This window comes from Dermochelys coriacea, chromosome 7 (genome assembly GCF_009764565.3).
Source record: "Dermochelys coriacea isolate rDerCor1 chromosome 7, rDerCor1.pri.v4, whole genome shotgun sequence".
Taxonomy (NCBI): Eukaryota; Metazoa; Chordata; order Testudines; family Dermochelyidae; genus Dermochelys; species Dermochelys coriacea.
This window is the reverse complement of record NC_050074.1, coordinates 103,732,903-103,753,234: the sequence shown is the minus strand read 5'-3', so window position 1 is coordinate 103,753,234 and position 20,332 is coordinate 103,732,903. Positions and strand designations below refer to the sequence as shown.

The 20,332-nt window shown below is 38.4% G+C and overlaps 1 protein-coding gene across 1 annotated transcript in view; it reads left to right on the top strand.

The window, feature by feature from the left end:
• Nucleotides 1-20,332, top strand: part of DOCK1 (dedicator of cytokinesis 1) — a 578,721-nt gene that overhangs the window by 104,892 nt on the left and 453,497 nt on the right. The window contains 4 exon segments of the mRNA XM_038408546.2: nucleotides 4,284-4,373; nucleotides 4,951-5,051; nucleotides 6,427-6,561; nucleotides 13,501-13,609. Coding sequence (XP_038264474.1) covers nucleotides 4,284-4,373; nucleotides 4,951-5,051; nucleotides 6,427-6,561; nucleotides 13,501-13,609 — 435 coding nt within the window.

Sequence of the window (20,332 nt, the reverse complement as noted above, 5' to 3'; positions counted from 1 at the left end):
AACATGAAACAATGGGTTTATCATACACACTGTAAGGAGAGTGATCACTTAAGATAAGCCATCACCCACAGCAGGGGGGGGAAAGGAGGAAAACCTTCCATGGTGACAAGCAGGTAGGCTAATTCCAGCAGTTAACAAGAATATCAGAGGAACAGTGGGGGGTGGGGTGGGGGGGAGAAATACCATGGGGAAATAGTTTTACTTTGTGTAATGACTCATCCATTCCCAGTCTCTATTCAAGCCTAAGTTAATTGTATCCAGTTTGCAAATTAATTCCAATTCAGCAGTCTCTCGTTGGAGTCTGTTTTTGAAGCTTTTTTGTTGAAGTATAGCCACTCTTAGGTCTGTGATCGAGTGACCAGAGAGATTGAAGTGTTCTCCAACTGGTTTTTGAATGTTATAATTCTTGACGTCTGATTTGTGTCCATTCATTCTTTTACGTAGAGACTGTCCAGTTTGGCCAATGTACATGGCAGAGGGGCATTGCTGGCACATGATGGCATATATCACATTGGTAGATGCGCAGGTGAACGAGCCTCTGATAGTGTGGCTGATGTGATTAGGCCCTATGATGGTATCCCCTGAATAGATATGTGGACAGAGTTGGCAACGGGCTTTGTTGCAAGGATAGGTTCCTGGGTTAGTGGTTCTGTTGTGTGGTGTGTGGTTGCTGGTGAGTATTTGCTTCAGATTGGGGGGCTGTCTGTAAGCAAGGACTGGTCTATCTCCCAAGATCTGAGAGAGCGATGGCTCGTCCTTCAGGATAGGTTGTAGATCCTTGATGATGCGTTGGAGAGGTTTTAGTTGGGGGCTGAAGGTGATGGCTAGTGGCGTTCTGTTGTTTTCTTTGTTGGGCCTGTCCTGTAGTAGGTGACTTCTGGGTACTCTTCTGGCTCTGTCAATCTGTTTCTTCACTTCAGCAGGTGGGTATTGTAGTTGTAGGAATGCATGATAGAGATCTTGTAGGTGTTTGTCTCTGTCTGAGGGGTTGGAGCAAATGCGGTTATATCGTAGCGCTTGGCTGTAGACAATGGATCGAGTGGTATGATCTGGATGAAAGCTAGAGGCATGTAGGTAGGAATAGCGGTCAGTAGGTTTCCGATATAGGGTGGTGTTTATGTGACCATCGCTTATTAGCACCGTAGTGTCCAGGAAGTGGATCTCTTGTGTGGACTGGTCCAGGCTGAGGTTGATGGTGGGATGGAAATTGTTGAAATCATGGTGGAATTCCTCAAGAGCTTCTTTTCCATGGGTCCAGATGATGAAGATGTCATCAATGTAGCGCAAGTAGAGTAGGGGCATTAGGGGACGAGAGCTGAGGAAGCGTTGTTCTAAGTCAGCCATAAAAATGTTGGCATACTGTGGGGCCATGCGGGTACCCATCGCAGTGCCGCTGATTTGAAGGTATACATTGTCACCAAATGTGAAATAGTTATGGGTCAGGACAAAGTCACAAAGTTCTGCCACCAGGTTAGCCGTGACAGTATCGGGGATACTGTTCCTGACGGCTTGTAGTCCATCTTTGTGTGGAATGTTGGTGTAGAGGGCTTCTACATCCATAGTGGCTAGGATGGTGTTTTTAGGAAGATCACCAATGGACTGTAGTTTCCTCAGGAAATCGGTGGTGTCTCGAAGATAGCTGGGAGTGCTGGTAACGAAGGGCCTGAGGAGGGAGTCTACATAGCCAGACAATCCTGCTGTCAGGGTGCCAATGCCTGAGATGATGGGGCGTCCAGGATTTCCAGGTTTATGGATCTTGGGTAGCAGATAGAATACCCCAGGTCGGGGCTCCAGGGGTGTGTCTGTGCGGATTTGTTCTTGTGCTTTTTCAGGGAGTTTCTTGAGCAAATGCTGTAGTTTCTTTTGGTAACTCTCAGTGGGATCAGAGGGTAATGGCTTGTAGAAAGTGGTGTTGGAGAGCTGCCTAGTAGCCTCTTGTTCATACTCCGACCTATTCATGATGACGACAGCACCTCCTTTGTCAGCCTTTTTGATTATGATGTCAGAGTTGTTTCTGAGGCTGTGGATGGCACTGTGTTCTGCATGGCTGAGGTTATGGGGTAAGCGATGCTGCTTTTCCACAATTTCAGCTCGTACACGTCGGCGGAAGCAGTCTATGTAGACTCCCTCCTCAGGCCCTTCGTTACCAGCACTCCCAGCTATCTTCGAGACACCACCGATTTCCTGAGGAAACTACAGTCCATTGGTGATCTTCCTAAAAACACCATCCTAGCCACTATGGATGTAGAAGCCCTCTACACCAACATTCCACACAAAGATGGACTACAAGCCGTCAGGAACAGTATCCCCGATACTGTCACGGCTAACCTGGTGGCAGAACTTTGTGACTTTGTCCTGACCCATAACTATTTCACATTTGGTGACAATGTATACCTTCAAATCAGCGGCACTGCGATGGGTACCCGCATGGCCCCACAGTATGCCAACATTTTTATGGCTGACTTAGAACAACGCTTCCTCAGCTCTCGTTCCCTAATGCCCCTACTCTACTTGCGCTACATTGATGACATCTTCATCATCTGGACCCATGGAAAAGAAGCTCTTGAGGAATTCCACCATGATTTCAACAATTTCCATCCCACCATCAACATCAGCCTGGACCAGTCCACACAAGAGATCCACTTCCTGGACACTACGGTGCTAATAAGCGATGGTCACATAAACACCACCCTATATCGGAAACCTACTGACCGCTATTCCTACCTACATGCCTCTAGCTTTCATCCAGATCATACCACTCGATCCATTGTCTACAGCCAAGCGCTACGATATAACCGCATTTGCTCCAACCCCTCAGACAGAGACAAACACCTACAAGATCTCTATCATGCATTCCTACAACTACAGTACCCACCTGCTGAAGTGAAGAAACAGATTGACAGAGCCAGAAGAGTACCCAGAAGTCACCTACTACAGGACAGGCCCAACAAAGAAAACAACAGAACGCCACTAGCCATCACCTTCAGCCCCCAACTAAAACCCCTCCAACGCATCATCAAGGATCTACAACCTATCCTGAAGGACGAGCCATCGCTCTCTCAGATCTTGGGAGACAGACCAGTCCTTGCTTACAGACAGCCCCCCAATCTGAAGCAAATACTCACCAGCAACCACACACCACACAACAGAACCACTAACCCAGGAACCTATCCTTGCAACAAAGCCCGTTGCCAACTCTGTCCACATATCTATTCAGGGGATACCATCATAGGGCCTAATCACATCAGCCACACTATCAGAGGCTCGTTCACCTGCGCATCTACCAATGTGATATATGCCATCATGTGCCAGCAATGCCCCTCTGCCATGTACATTGGCCAAACTGGACAGTCTCTACGTAAAAGAATGAATGGACACAAATCAGACGTCAAGAATTATAACATTCAAAAACCAGTTGGAGAACACTTCAATCTCTCTGGTCACTCGATCACAGACCTAAGAGTGGCTATACTTCAACAAAAAAACTTCAAAAACAGACTCCAACGAGAGACTGCTGAATTGGAATTAATTTGCAAACTGGATACAATTAACTTAGGCTTGAATAGAGACTGGGAATGGATGAGTCATTACACAAAGTAAAACTATTTCCCCATGGTATTTCTCCCTCCCACCCCACCCCCCACTGTTCCTCTGATATTCTTGTTAACTGCTGGAATTAGCCTACCTGCTTGTCACCATGAAAGGTTTTCCTCCTTCCCCCCCCTGCTGTGGGTGATGGCTTATCTTAAGTGATCACTCTCCTTACAGTGTGTATGATAAACCCATTGTTTCATGTTCTCTGTGTGTGTGTATATAAATCTCTCCTCTGTTTTTTCCACCAAATGCATCCGATGAAGTGAGCTGTAGCTCACGAAAGCTTATGCTCAAATAAATTTGTTAGTCTCTAAGGTGCCACAAGTACTCCTTTTCTTTTTGCGAATACAGACTAACACGGCTGCTACTCTGAAACCTGTGTTTATTGGTATATTCACTATAAAAAGTAAAGGTTTCTGTTCAAGTACTCGTGTGTGTGTGTTTGGGGGGAGGGGAGATAATGCATTTTCTGGCCAACTCTGATATATAAATACTACATTTTATAAAAATTCACTGCAAAACAAAATGTGGAAAAAAATTCTTGTTCTATTTTCCAACTAACTCTTTTATTTTTATATTCTATATAATGTAAAAATACAAATTAGTATGTAAATCCATGTAAAATATCAATGTGGGAAATTTAATCTCAAATTTCCTGTAAAATATAATGACTGAATATTTATCGGCAGTTCTTACAAGATACACTAGATGCACTTTTTAACATAATGATGGAGAATTCCGAGAGTGAGACGTTTGATACCCTGGTGTTTGATGCTTTGGTAAGTTGACTTGTTTGTGTATAGGTATTTGGCTAAAATGTAATTTATTGATGTATAGATTTAATTATGGTCTTTTTCATAAATAATATTCATCCTGTCACCTGCAAATCACACCTTTTGAAATTTGTTTTATTTGAAGTGGGTTTTTTTTAAACTCCCAGTAGGGCTTTAATTCAAAGGGGATGAAGGTTTCTGACGCGCTGCATCATAGTGATTGAGGGTTCTGACACACTGCATCATAGTGATTGAAGACAAGTGTAAGAGAGGCGCTCTGCTGACAGTGTCAGAGACAGAAGAAATGGTGAAGCATATAGTGGACCAGCTGCTGTGCTGGCACACCGGTAAAAGTAGAGGAGTGGTGGTGGGGCAGAGAAAGAACCATTCCTATGTTAGGAACAGAAAGCTGGTAAAGTAAATAGAACAGTAGGATTGTTGTTTTTAACTAAGGTCAGTCTGTAACTGTGTCCCCTGTATGTTATTAGTGTGGCTCATTTGAAATGATTCAACTGGTTAGCTCATGAGAATATAGAAATTCAAAGATTTTGTGGATAATGGAATAATTATACTAATTTAACAGGTATTTATCATTGGACTGATTGCTGACAGAAAATTTCAGCATTTTAATCCTGTCTTGGAAACGTACATTAAGAAACATTTCAGTGCTACTTTAGCCTACACGTAAGTTGTTTTTTTTGTTTTTTTTTTAATATTTTTCTAATGAAAACGTTGTACAGAGTATCCAGATGGTATTCACATTTCCCTTTTGCATAATTTAAATAGGCGTTCACCTATAAACATGAAGAAATGTGTTTTGTTTTTTTTTTGTTTTTTGAGTAGGAGATATTCCTGCTTTCCTTTTTCAAATCTGAATTAATAGTAACTGTGCTGTCAATCCTGAGGCATGAAGCCCATAGTTCCTCCTTTTTAATGAGATGGTGATTTGAACTATTTCAGACATGTTTATGGAGAAAAGCATCATAAACAAAACATGACAACTGCCAATTATACTTGTGCAAGGAATAATAAATAATAAAAAAATTAAAATCCATCTTGCTTACAGTGTAAAATTGGTGTTCTGCTTATCTTCTATTATGCGTACACCATTGTCATCTTTAAGCAAAAACAAAACCCCACAAAACAAAACCAGAACCCTTCAATTTTCTTTTGCTATTTGCTACTTCAGACTGTTATTGTTGGATACAAAAAACAGTAATGGATAGCTTTGCTTGGCACCTTTCGCTTCCTCGGAATGGAGTTTGGTAGCCAAATTACTTTTATGATCTATGTGGGAAGAAAATGTGTGAAGTGTGTTCACTTAAGTAATAAGGACAGAATTAGGTCTTCACTAGCTTCAGTGGGTTATATGTGTTTTAAAAATATCACTCATAGTATATTTAATATAAAACTAAAGATGGTGATTTTAAAACTGGGAATTGTCTATATTCCAGTTTAAAAAGTGATTTCCAGTCAAGAAAACTTAGGCTATAGAAATGGTAATTTTTGTTAGTCTGTAGGAACAAAATACAAAAAATCCCGAAGTTGGAGACGAAGTCATTTTTTAATGTCAATTGCTACTGTCTATAATTTTGAAAAGGCAAGTTTTACAGGATCTATTTTGTCACTGCTCCAAAGTAAAGCCATATGCAAGGATACTAGATACAACCCAGCGGGAGCTATTGATTTAAATAGAATTACATTTAGAAATCTGCTCACAAATATTTATGATAATTGTTTGCACTTGCATAGCGCCTTTCACCTGAACATCTCAAGATTCAAAGGACTTTGTAAATATTAAGTCTGCTAATTCTCTTATGAAATACATGATGCTGTGCTCATTTTGTAGGTTGGTAAAATGTGCAACACAGAGGTTAAGGGAATTCCCCAAAGTCACAGTTAGTCACTAGTAAGGACCAGAATTGAATAAAGAGTCCTTACTCTCATATGATAAAATGCTTTAATGTTATCTGCACTAGCTGTGGCTAATGTTAAATTCTTCAGGAAGCAAAATTCTTAATTGGAAAAAGTACAAGTAACCTTTATTATTTTTTAATAGAAAGCTGACTAAAGTTTTAAGAAATTACGTGGATAATGCTGAGAAATCTGGTGTAACTGATCAACTTTTTAAAGCTATGAAAGCTCTGGAATACATCTTCAAATTTATAGTACGGTCCAGAATATTGTTTAATCAGTAAGTATTAACAATTTTTTTAAAAAAACAACCTTGGGGTTCATATTTTTTCCTTTCTTAAATATGATTTTTCTCATTTAAAAATTACAATTAGAGACGCTTGTGATGAGTTCTGGCTTTTTTTTGTATTTACTGTAAATGTTGTGCCTACTAGTAGACTGGTATGAAACAAAGCATTTTTCATAAGGGCACTGGCTGTTTAAAGGTAAGTACTGTGTAGTAAATAGAATATTATTTATTTCTTCATAAAGCACTTGTTTACTCTGCACAAATTTGGCTTATCCCCAAAGTGTAAGAAAATGTAATTTAGGCATTAGACAGAAGGAATAAGATTGAGGGTGCTAGACCTTGTGAGGTGTAATGGTTTTGTGGACACATTGCTACCATTTATTTTTTGGCCACACTGCTACTGGTTTTATAGCTTGTAGTAATCCCTTTCCAGCTACCAAATCCTAACTACTCCAATGATTAGTTCAGCGTCCTTCTCTCAGCTGCCATATGCCAAAACTTGCAAAGGTAAATAGTGAATATATGTGGGTATATTTAAGCATGGACCTCACAGTGGGTGACACCTCAGTTTAGAAAGAGCACATAAGCGCTTCCATTGTTGCTCATAGATTTCTAAATGTTGTAAGGATGTGAAAACAGAAGGTTCCCATAATTTCAAATAGGTTTTTTGAAAAGACAATGTATTTATTTTAATTTTTTTAAAATAATTTTTTATAACTTCATTGATTTTTAGTTAACCCTCAATGATGTGGCCCAGAGAAAAGCTTCCTTCTGCCTCCCTGCAAAAGGTTGAATATCTTCCAACCAGGTGAAAAAGTTACAGTAATCTGAGGCGAGGAACTAGCAAAAGTCAGCCATGGACCAGTGATGGTTACTGAGCTGCATCCCATTAGTAGCATTAATATTTGGATAATTACCATCTTGATGCCAATGCGAGTTTCACAGATTTCCAGTGGCATGCACAATATTTGTTTTGAGGTATTGGATCTTAAAGCCATGACACTATTATATATCTCTATGCTACCTGAGGTGATTGTTAGGTTTAACTTTTCTCTCCCCTCTGTTTGTATAGGTTGATTAAAAACTAAGGAATCCTAGTCATGAGAATGAAAGAATTTAAATATGAATAAATTTAAGACACTCAAAACATTTCTAAAATGGTGTTCCTGGTAACATATGCAGAATTCATACTAACGTAGTATGATTTATAAGTTTGACTGGAATTGTTTGAGATGACCAGCATAACTAATTAGTTTGCCACTTGTAAGTAACATAGCCATTCAAAACCCATGCTAATAAAGTTGTTACACCTCACTACAACATCAAATACTCTAATTACAGCAAGAGTAACTGCCACAATTAAGGCTGTCTTCCCATGCTAACCGTTGTTAAGGCCTCAACTTACTATAATCTTTTAAAATAATTTAAATAAAATAAAAACAATAATATTCAAGCTGAAGTTTAAAAGAAAATCAAACCAATGAACTGGGGAAAGTCACCAGCTAAGCACCTGGAACCAGAGTTTGTTGACATGCCACTCGGACAACACTGGCTTTTTCTCCAGATGCAGAGAGAGAATTTTTTTCATTTCAGTTCAATAACTAGTTCATTCGAAGTTGAGAAACTGATTGATTGATTGATTGGTAGTTGAAAAAGCAGAAAAACTTGATTTCCTCTTCCAACCTATGAATAAAAATAAGGTGTAAGGAGATGAGATCTACTTTTTCTAAAATCTTGAAGGACATGGTGATCAGAAGCAATCAAGTCAATTCCCTAGCAGATAATACTTGATTTGTTTAAAAAGTTAACTTTTGTATTACAAACTAACTTTGATAAACTTTTTTCTCCTTGTGCATCTAGCACATTTAAGGTAGTTTTATTTAACTATTCAAAAAAAGTTAAAAGACTGTTTCTGTGCATTTTAATTGAATTCCAATTTCTAACCAAATGTAGCTTGAGGAGTAAATCATGATTAAAAAGTTAATTTAGTCAATAAAAATTCATCATTCACCATTTCTAACACAATAAAAAAGTGAAAATTAAGAATCTGAATAAATGTACTTAAAACTCTCTAATTACTTAAATATGTATGTGTAGATATAGTGTATCCTCATGGCTAGCAAAAAGTTGTACCAAATTTATACCAACCAATGAGAATGAACCTTTATTTAGGAAAATAACTTAAAAGTACAAATAAACCACAAGGTTAAAATTCTTAATTTCAATCAAGGTTTCCTGTTTTAAATCATGATGTAAATCACTTTGATATCAGAATGATCTGCATGCAACTCTGGGGCCTCTGCAGGTCAGTCCCCTTCCCTGGGACCCTGCAAAAGGCTTTATGCTTATTCCAAATCCCACACAGAGGGGGAGGGTGTGGAGGTAGGGAAGAGAGGATTCAAAATGTCCCCTCTCAAATCTAATGCAATTTATGACAAAATGTTAGCATTTGCACAGAGAACCCCTTATCCGAGAGGTTCTTATAAGCTCCCATAACCAAAGGAGTAGGAGGGAGCCATGGTGGCTGACCGTGGCCTCCTGCAGATACTGAGGGTATCTGTGAGGTTTGGGGCTGGGTTTTTCTGTAGGGAGTAGCAAACCCGTCTCACTCTCTTCCTCCAATAGAATGATGTAGAGCTTCTCCATGAGAAAATCATTGAGGAGATTTCTTTGCAAAAACTCCTGTGGCTTTAATATGGGAGGGGAGAATCTCAGCCTTTCTAGCATGTTATTTTCCAGTTTGTTTAGTTTTCTGTGACTTGAATTGCCATGCCTGAAGTCAATATTCACCAGTAAAGCTAAGTACAATCATCTTCCAGCAAATTAAAAGTTATCATGGAATTGCATACACCAAATATACAAACCTATAAATAAGCAAGTTTATTATGTATGTGTCTTAATTTAACCTTTAATGTAACCCTTTTGCTATTTCTTATAGGATATAACAAGGTTATTACAAGGGATTTATGTAGAGTTCTGAAGTTAACAACGTTACCAAGTTTTTTTTTTATGAATTAGGCAATGTAATTGCTTTCAATAATAATCTTGCTGTGAGATTTATAAGGTACTGACTGTCACTTATTCTGTTTCTGGTTTTACAAATTATTTTACAAGAAAAAAAATAATTATCTCTCACTGCAGATGAGATTTACAGAAAAAAATGATCCCTTAGTGTTTGCCATTGGATTTCCTGGTGCTAAGCACTAATTCAAAATGCATTAGCACTGGGAAATCACAAGTCTGAATGATAAGGGTTTAATCAGAGAAGCTACTAAATTGGAATGATACAACAGTTGGTTCTCAGTTGTAAAGCTGAGACCCTGGATAATATGTGGTGATTATTTTAAAACTATGGCATTAAGGGACTATCCTTAAAAGAAATGGTCTCAGTGCTAGTGTTTTAGTGTGAAACACTTAACAAGCAAGTAGTTCCTGTTCTAAAGAAAAAGCTTTTTAAAAAGGCATTATTACAAATAATAACTTTTTTTAAATAAATAAATTATTATTGAACACGCTGACTGTGTTTGGTACTGCATAACAAACATACGCACATGCCCTCCGTATGCCAAGTTTATTACAATTTCAGATAAATGTATGGGCCTTGATCCAGCTAATGTCATTGGGAGTTGCAGGTGCTCAGGATTTACTAAAGCATAAAGATTTTTTTTCTTATCTTAACCAGCTTCATGTATCTATAAAATGTCTTGATGGATACTGTCTGTTAAGCTTTACAGTTCCTTTTATTAGGGGAACATTGCAATTTCTTAATTTATTCCTAAAATATAATTTTAATAATCTGTGTTGCATGGCCTACAATTCTAGTTGGGAAGCAAAGTTTTCATAGCAAAATGGTACAGTTTAACTTTTTTTTCCATTTTCACTAGTGTACTAGTTTAATAGCTGCCTTTTTTTTTTTGTATTTATGGCTCCCAAGGAATAAGCATTTTATGCTAGAAATAATAGACATTAATTTTTAGTGTAATGTAGTATGCACCACTTTTTAAAAAAAGTATCCCTGTTCCTCGTTTGGAATTTGTAATATAGATTCTCCATAGTGAGTTTTAAATAAATCTTATGTGTTGTCTTCAAGTATGAAGAAATCAGACTAAGGTATAAATATGTAAAATGCTTACCTGTAATACTCCCATTGCCCTAGAAAGGCAGAACCATATGCTGAACTTAGAAGTCTCTCTTCTGATGCAGTTCAATCAGCGGGTAAAGTAGAGGATTAAAAAAAGGGAAGTGCACAAATATTGATAGGCAGCAAGTTTAAAGCAAACAAAAGGAAGTATTTCTTCACACAACCACAGTTAATCTGTGGAACTCTTTGTCAGAGGATGTTGTGAAGGCCAAGACTATAACATAGTTCAAAAGAGAACTACATAAGTTCATGGAGGATAGATCCATCAATGGCTATTAGCCGGGATGGGCAGGAATGGTGTCCCTAGCCTCTGTTTGCCAGAGGCTGGGAATGGATGACAGGGGATGGATCTCTTGATGATTACCTGTTCTGTTCATTCCTTCTGGGGCACCTGGCATTGGCCACTGTCGAAAGACATGATACTGGGCTAAGTGGACCTTTGATCTGAACCAGTATGGCCGTTCTTATGTTTTTTTGATAGCTACTGTGACAGATAGTGATGACATACAACAAAGGGGCATTTCAGCACCTGGTGTAAATAGAACGTAGCGAGACGGAGAAAGAGGCCTGGGACTAAATGTCTCAAATAGGCCCATAGCCAATCAAAAACTGAATGTATAGTTCATGGGAAACATTTCTGGTGCTTCCCACAACCATTTTTATAAATACCACAATTTAGACTTGACAAGGATGTCATGGTTCGCTGGCCTTCTGCCCTTCTGTCTCCTATATACCATGTACCCATAACTGTTGTTTCCCTCTGTGGCATAAATGAAATCTGTCTAGTCATACTTTCTTTAATTGAAGCTCGTTAAATGGGAAGAGCTCTCAGAAGTCTATTGACTGCATCCCTGCTAAATGTGAGCTATGGAGATTGTCACAGAACAAACTATGTTTTAAGTTTCTACAGGAAATTTGTTCATGGTAATGGTGCTGTCCTTTTGTTAGACATAGATAGAAGCATTCCTCATCTCACCCTTCCCCCTTCATTCTAGGCAAAATCCATGTTGCATTTAAAATAGAAAGGAGGTTTGGGAACTGAGTCACTTCTTTGCCATATTTAGAGATTGGACCAAATTCTCTAGCTGGGTTACATCCTTTTTGCATCACTGAGGTGGCACAAAGGAGTTGTGATCTGGCCTCAAGCACCAATAGAGATCCTCGGGCATTGGAGGAACTCCCTACTAGTATATCTGGTCTTCAGATTGGCCCTGTGAATTAGTTCTGTTTCAATAGTTAAGCCTACACATTTACCCTAATTATGTACTCATCTATAAACAGTACGAAGAAGTTCATAAACTGTCACAAAAATCTATAATAACAAATATTAATAAAAACAAAAAAATAAAAACAAAAAAACCTGAATTAGTCTAAACCAAAAAGGCTACTAATATAACTCAAAAACTATATTAAAATCATACTAGTTAAACAAAAAGCAAGTCAAAAAATTAATAAACCAAAATTAGTGTGTCAGATATTAACCCTAATTAATAGAGAAAATAAGAAGGGGATGGACTATTCCCCCATCACTGCCTTTTTTAAGTCTAAAAACCCCCATCTTTTATAAAAACCGATGGGGGGGCTGTTGGATCAAGCCTCACCATCATGGCTACCACTCCCACCATCTCTTAAGACCCCAGACCTTTTTCCTAATCCTGAAAAATGTCCTGACCAAACTGGGCCAAAAAAAAAAAAAAGAGAGAGAGAGAGAGAGAGAGAGAGACCCAAATAACATCAGTCGGCTCCTGCTAAATCCCAAACACCACCTAAAATAAAATGAAATCAAGCTTTATCAGCAGCACAACAGCTCCAGCCCATTTCAACTAACTTTTTTTCTCCAAAAAACAATTACTACCATCTTTAATACCATCTAAAAGACTGTTCACAAGGAGTTCTAAAAACTCTCTCCAGTTAAAAAGAAAAGGAACCAGGAATATTGTGAAAATAAATGCTTTATTTAATACTTTACGTGTCAAATATTGTAACTATTTTTCTTTATCTTTAATAAAAAGGCTGTTTAGTGGTGTGTTTGCCATGTCCTAAGAAGACTAATTGCGTGTATAGCAAATCTTGTTTAACACTGTTGAATTTTAGAAAGTAACTGACTTATGTTAACACCTTTAGCCTATATATTCCATATCAATTAATACAAACTCCCCTCTTCCCACGCAGGGTGTTTGCTGGTGGTGGAAAGGGGGCTGCCACAGTAATTCTCCTTGCATAGCGCCTATTAAGTACCTTACAACAGTGGCAGGATTTAAAGATGACTAGCACCACTTGTAAGTTAGGCTGGGTTTGGTCCTGAGAATCAGGGAGCTGGAACTGGCTTCCTGGCATGCTCTTCCGACCTCCTTGCTTACTTCGGTGCTGAGTGAAGGAGTGAATCTAGCCCATTATTTTGCAGCTATGTGGAGTTGGGTGATAATGAGAGGGACTGATAGTATCTCAGTGATTTAGGATTCAGTGTTAAATCTCTATCTATTTGATGTTTTACCAGGGGAAGCTTTAAATTAGTAATAATCCATTTTGGGTCTGTGACTTGAACGGATTTCCTTTTGGTTAACTATTTGTTCTATACCAAACGCTCCTGCCTGATTGATAAAAGTTGTAGAATTTAAGAACCCCTTTTATTTTAAATGTCATGAGTAATACAAGGCATTGTCAGTTGTCATTTGAACAAAAAATGACTGCTTTGGGAACAATTTTCATTGTTCTATACAATATTGCCAGGGTTTTTTTTTCCCTTATGGTTTATGCTTATATTATACAAGCAATTATTTGTTTCTCAGACTTTATGAAAACAAAGGAGAAGCAGACTTCATGGAATCCTTGCTGCAGCTATTTAAGTCTATCAATGAGATGATGAGTAGTGTCTCTGACCAAACTGTGATGGTGAAGGTAGGTGTTCCAAATAAAAATGTCTTGGCTTTACATTTGTATAATATGGTAGCATGACTTAAATAATACATTTTCATTGCATTGAGAAGCAATAATTATGCAATTGATGCAGCATGAAATTGTATAGTGTGCCAGTGGTGTATTGTACTTTGAACATAGTTAATACTTAATGCATTCTAGTAAAAGGTGTGTCTGGCTGTATAGTTAAACATACCTGATGTAGGTATGCAAGCCCCATCTTATACTAGTGCAGCACATATGCCCCAGGAGAAAGTGTAAGAACTCCACAGTAGGCAGATGTGGGATCATGTGCTCCTCATGTAGGTCTCATCCTGATCTCTAAAAGAGTACTTAATAAAATAACTTATTATATTGTGAGGAACAGTGATGCTCAACAGAGGACAGTGTGGTGAATTTGCTACAGGTGATTTTGTTGCTGCTCCTTTCTTCTTACACATATGAGTGATGGATCGCCAACAAGAAGATTCTGTGGTAGTTGGGAGGAGTGAGGTACAGAAACAGGGTATCTAGGGCCCTGGAGGAGCATGATGTTGCAGGAAGTTGAGGATTGTACATTGGGACCCACCAAGTATTTCAAGCTGTAGAGCCTTATGCCTTATCTACTCTAGCACTTTAGTCGGTAAAACTTTTGTTAGTCAGGGGTGTGAAAAAACACCTCCTGACCGACATAAATTTCACTGACAAAAGTGCCAGTGTGGACAGCGCTATGTCAGCGGGAGACGCTCTCCTGCCAACATAGCTATTGCCGTTTTTTGGAGGTGGTTTAATTATGCAGATGGGAGAGCTCTCTGCTCGTTGGGGGTGGTTTAATTATGCAGGCAGGATAGCTCTCTCCTATCGGCATAGAGTGGCTACTGGGAGACCTTACAGCGGCATAGCTGCAGCAGCACAGCTGTGCCACTGTAAGGTCGGTTGTGTAGAAGTGTCTGCTGCTCTAATGTCAGCCACGGTGCACCTGACATGCTACCAGGGGCCGGCACTGCAAGCTTTGCAGAGAGAAACATGCATGGCCGAGACATCCCTGCCACGCAGCAGTCCATATTTGTTTGAATGGCCCCTTAGAGTCAGGTGCCTCGGTTATCCCTTGTTTTGTTGGTTTCTTTCTGTGTTTGTATGTGTGGTTAATTTATTTTTCTGATTAGTTCAGGAAAGTCTTTTTCTGTCATTATAAAAGTCTCTAGATTTGCTCTCCATGTAAAATATTACATATTTTTATGTAGCTATGTTTGTAATCAACATATAATTATTTTATTTGGTGATCTTATCAGTGTTTTCAACTGGTAAACTAGTATTTTTATTGTATTTCAAATGTTATAATCAGGGGTGGTACAACTCCTCAACACAGTGCATCCACAAAAAGAATGGAACCAGGCCAAAAGTGTCACCAACTAAAATATTCTTAACAAAAGGAGTGGGGCAGAGACTTCCAATTCATTTGACCAATCCAGACTCTTTTTACTACCCTTTTGCCCTCTCCCAACAAGTGCTGGAGCACCAGTTTTCTCTCAGAACCAGCTTTCTGGACCTAGTCAGGATTTAATTTCCTGTGGTATCTTTCCTCAAAACTGCAGGATACAACTAACTTTCAGTTTGCCCTTGCACTGTCCAGTGAAGGGCAGGAATATGTATTAGGTATTTATGGCAATGTTGTTCTGCATTGGCAGCATGGTTTACACTGGTGCAACTGAGAGCATAATTATATCCCTGATCATCTTATCTGAGAATGAGGAAACTATGCTACTGAAAATTAGTAAATTGCAGGACAAATTAACAAATTTTTTTTGGAATGGATGTGATCTCCTTCCTCAGGTGCCAATCGTGTAATGAGCTTCAAGCAGGAAAACCCCTGCACTGAGCCCTGTTTGGAGTCATTGGGCACAGGTGTATCCATCCATGTGGTGGTCACTGTAGCATTGTAGTCTCAGAGGATGCTGTAAAATTTTGAAAAGTGGCCAAGTCCCATGTTGAAAAGAGAATTTGCCATTTAGGAGCCTACATCTCATTGAAAGTTAGTGAGATGTAGGCTACTAAGTCACTTAGGTGCTTTAGAACAATTTACCTGGATTGTTTAAAGATTTAGAAAATAAAAATAAAAATGATTCCTGAGTCTAACTTCCCAAATAGATAGTCCTCAGATGTGCCAACCTCACGCTGTGCATACTTGGGGGATGCTTTAAGTTTAAGCAATCTTTACTCCTTCCCCAATCCTGCAGTTGGCAAGCAATTGAACTAGCCTCCAGTAGATATTTCTCTAAGAATCATTCCGTTAGCCAGGGATCAGCAAAGAACATTTTGCATCAGCTTTCTGTGCTTTCCCAAACCCAGCTGGCCCCTGACCTACACATTTTGCTGAGGGGGAATGGTTGGCATAAAGCTTTGTGCCATCTCTTAACTTGCCTGTTCTGGGGTTATCCTCAGCTGCCTTGTTCCAGGCTTGCCAATTTATACTTCTCTAGGGCCAAGGATCTGGCCCAGAATATTTAAAATTAACTTTTGTATTTGTTGATGCAAAAATTATACTTGAGAGAGATATTTATCATGAGAGCACATGCATGGATTTTTGGAGTTTTTTTGGTTACCTTTCTGGAGCTCTTTGGAGTTAATTTTACAAAAAGCAATTTTTCAAGCTGCATATATTTTTAAATTTTGATTTTTAACAATTAACGCATATGATTTAAAAACAGGTAATTCTGATCAAGATTGATTAGTTGAGTTTGTACAACTATTGACTTAATAGGATATATTTGAAAACTTTGCTTTGACTTAACTAAATATAACTAACAAGAATGAGTGAAAATGCTTTCTCCTATGTACCAAATAATTTTAAGTGATGTAACCTTGATTTCCGGAGTTAGTATAATACAAATTATATTTAGATGCAGTCACTTTGTTAATGCATATCAGAGCTTGTTTTGCAATCCATTGCCTGAAAAAAGTTAATTTCTCTCCATATATTTTTTGTGGATCTGTGACAGGGAATTTTGAGGTTTCCTTTTGCACTTTCATGTTAGCTTCCTTTAATACTATGGTAAATTAAAAACTATGGTTCATCCCACAAGAAACATTTTCTTTAGTTTTAAGGCGGGAAACAGAAAATCTGAATGCTGTAATTTTGAGCCACTGCAGCATGTTCGTGTCCACGGTGGTAGTCTGTACAAATGCTGACTAGGGCTGATCTTGCTAAGCTTGTGGGTTTGACAGGATCACAGCCCAAGGTAATACTCATGTAGCTGTATTGTATTTTCTGTTGAATACATGGGAGATGGAAGTAACCTTGAAATCACATTATGAATAAATCTAGTAAAAGCAGCTTTACTACTTCATCATATAAATAGCTTTCATAATGTACATGCTGGATGTTCAGTAACAATATACTCAATTTCTTGACTACACGACTAGCAATGCAATTTCAAATGAATGATTTAGAAAAACAGACACATATTAAATTGGGTGTTTTATTCGATAGGATACGAAACTGGTTCCTGTTAATCTATACAGATTAAATTGTGTTTTTTCTCTTGTATTCATGCAAAATACACGTAGTTTGATGTTTCAGCAAATACTGTTTATTCAAAACACTAAACAGAATACTGTAATTGAATTAGTAATATAAAATCCCTTTTTAAAAACAGCTGCTTTGACAGGTATTTGGGTTTTTTACTTCTGTTGTTCCTTGTTGGTATAAATCCAAGAATGGATTGGATACTGGGATTTTCTTCTATTGTTAGATTTTGTTTTTGTTTACATAGAACTATCATTTTGTTTTTACAGTGGTTTGCTACTGACTCTTTTTTTACTCTTATTCTTAAGTCCCATTTTTGTATTTCCAAAAGGATGGTTCAGTCTTCACAAGAGGCCTACATTATGAGCAAAAATAAAATCAATAAATAAAGTCCCCCATCTTTCACGTACTGCATTATTTAAAAGCTGTCAGAAGTGGTTTTAAACCACTTAGCGGGGCTATTCCATCTCATTTTCTATTTGCTCTAATATGGTAAAGAAATGCTTGTGCATTATAGACATTGGCTTTGCGGTTTAATATTAGTCTAATATCGAGAGGCAGAAGAGTGCCGTGATGCAACATAATTCTCCAATGTTTATTTATCCTTTAATGTAGCTTTATGCTAACATGACAGAATATTAGTTTGTTAAATTCTGGGGTTTTAGCATAACATTTTCATAGTGGAATGTCCTCTGTGTCTCGTACATTCCCCAAATCTGGAAACATAAATTCATAATAAATCTGCTGAGTAGAGCAACGTTTCATTATATTATTTTTAAGAAAAAAAGATTATTATTGCAACTATACGAATATAAAACATGCTTCAGCTCTACGATATTGTTAAGGTTTTTTCTTCCACACCTTGTTACATTTGGTGATCTAGTATGTTAAAAAGGTCATTTACCAAGGTGGTCTAGATTTCTTTGGGGACTGGTGATAGAATATATACAAAGGATTAATGCTGGTTGTGACAAAGTAAACTGTCACAGGGAAAAAGGAAAAACTCGAGGTCTTTCAGGGGCTGAATATACAAGGAAGCAAGATATAGAAAGTATTCATCTAAGTCAGGATTAGAACTATGCTGTGGTGCAGGTGGCATCACCCAATGATAGAGGGGAGCCTGGGATAGTAGTGAGCTTTAGGAAAATATGCTGTCGGTGAGAGGATTCTGGAACCTATAAAAATCTCTTTTATGACAGTACATAGAAGGAGAGGCAGCACCAGGGAAGGGTGTACTGCTACAGGAATGCTAGGGGAAACAACACCAGAGAATGGCATGCTAAAGGTAGCACCAGCTCAAAGTGAAACATCCATCCAAGATGCTAATCTGATCCCCATCACCATTGTATCTGAGCCCCTGACAGTCTGTGTGTACTTATCCTCTCCCCACTTCTGTGCGGTAGGGAAGTCCCATTTATCTCCATTTTTAACAAATGGGGAGCTGAGATGCAGAGAGCTATGTGACTTGCCCAAAGTCATACAACCAGGGTCTCCCAAGATCTAGGCTAGTACCATAACCACTGGACCACTCTGCATCTTATTTTAGGTTGCTAAATGACAATTGCATGTCCTTTAAACAAAAGCTGAGCACCTAGAGAACTTAATAGTTAAAATCAATCTTTTTGTAAATATCACACTGCTCTTAAAAAAACCCATCAACATAGTAGGCCTGATGTTCAGTTACATTGATGGGAGTTGTGTGTATTCAGCACCTTAAAGTGAGACCAACTCTTCTCATCAATACAAATAAATGCAGGGATTGTTTTTACATTACTGATGAAAGACGTAGTACTTACTGTGGGGTATGAGCTAAGACTGTAGTACTGAAAGAAATATAAATATATATTTCAATATATACATAAGTCAGATATCCCCATGGAAGGACAAACAACAAAAAATATAAGTTTGCTTAATTACATCCAGTTTTCTTCAAACATATTTTATGTCTGAGTTTTCAAGGAGGTTTAATTACACCGTGTTTAGAGGATTCATAACAAGTCAAATTCCTCCCCAGGGCCTGTCTTTTGAAGTGACATATGCAAGATATTCATAGATTCATAGATACTAAGGTCAGAAGGGACCATTCTGATCATCTAGTCCGACCTCCTGCACAGCGCAGGCCACAGAATCTCACCCACCCACTCCTATGAAAAACCTCACCTATGTCTGAGCTATTGAAGTCCTTAAATCATGGTTTAAAGACTTCAAGGAGCAGAGAAGCCTCCCTCAAGTCACCCATGCCCCATGCTACCGAGGAAGGCGAAAAACCTCCAGGGCCTCTCCAATCTGCCCTGGAGGAAAATTCCTTCCCGACCTCAAATATGGCAATCAGCTAAACCCTGAGCATATGGGCAAGATTCACCAGCCAGATACTACAGAAAATTCTTTCCTGGGTAACTCAGATCCCATCTATCTAATATCCCATCTCAGGGGATTAGTCCTATTTACCCTGAATATTTAAAGATCAATTACTTACCAAAATCCCATTATCCCATCATACCATCTCCTCCATAAACTTATCAAGTAGAATCTTAAAACCCGATAGATCTTTTGCCCCCACTGCTTCCCTTGGAAGGCTATTCCAAAACTTCACTCCTCTGATGGTTAAAAACCTTCGTCTGATTTCAAGTCTAAACTTCCTGGTGGCCAGTTTATACCCATTTGTTCTTGTGTCCACATTGGTGCTGAGCTTAAATAATTCCTCTCCCTCTCTTGTATTTATCCCACTGATATATTTATAGAGAGCAATCATATCTCCCCTCAACCTTCTTTTAGTTAGGCTAAACAAGCCAAGCTCCTTAAGTCTCCTTTCATAAGACAAGTTTTCTATTCCTCGGATCATCCTAGTAGCCCTTCTCTGTACCTGCTCTAGTTTGAATTCATCCTTTTTAAACATGAGACCAGAACTGCACACAGTATTTTAGGTGAGGTCTCACCAGTGGCTTGTATAATGGTACTAAAACCTCCTTATCCCTACTGGAAATGCCTCTCCTGATGCATCCCAAAACTGCATTAGCTTTTTTCACAGCCATATCACATTGGCAGCTCATAGTCATCCTATGATCAACCAATACTCCAAGGTCCTTCTCCTCTTCCGTTACTTCTCAATGATGCGTCCCCAACTTATAACTAAAATTCTTGTTATTAATCCCTAAATGCATAACCTTACACTTCTCACTATTAATTTCATCCTATTACTA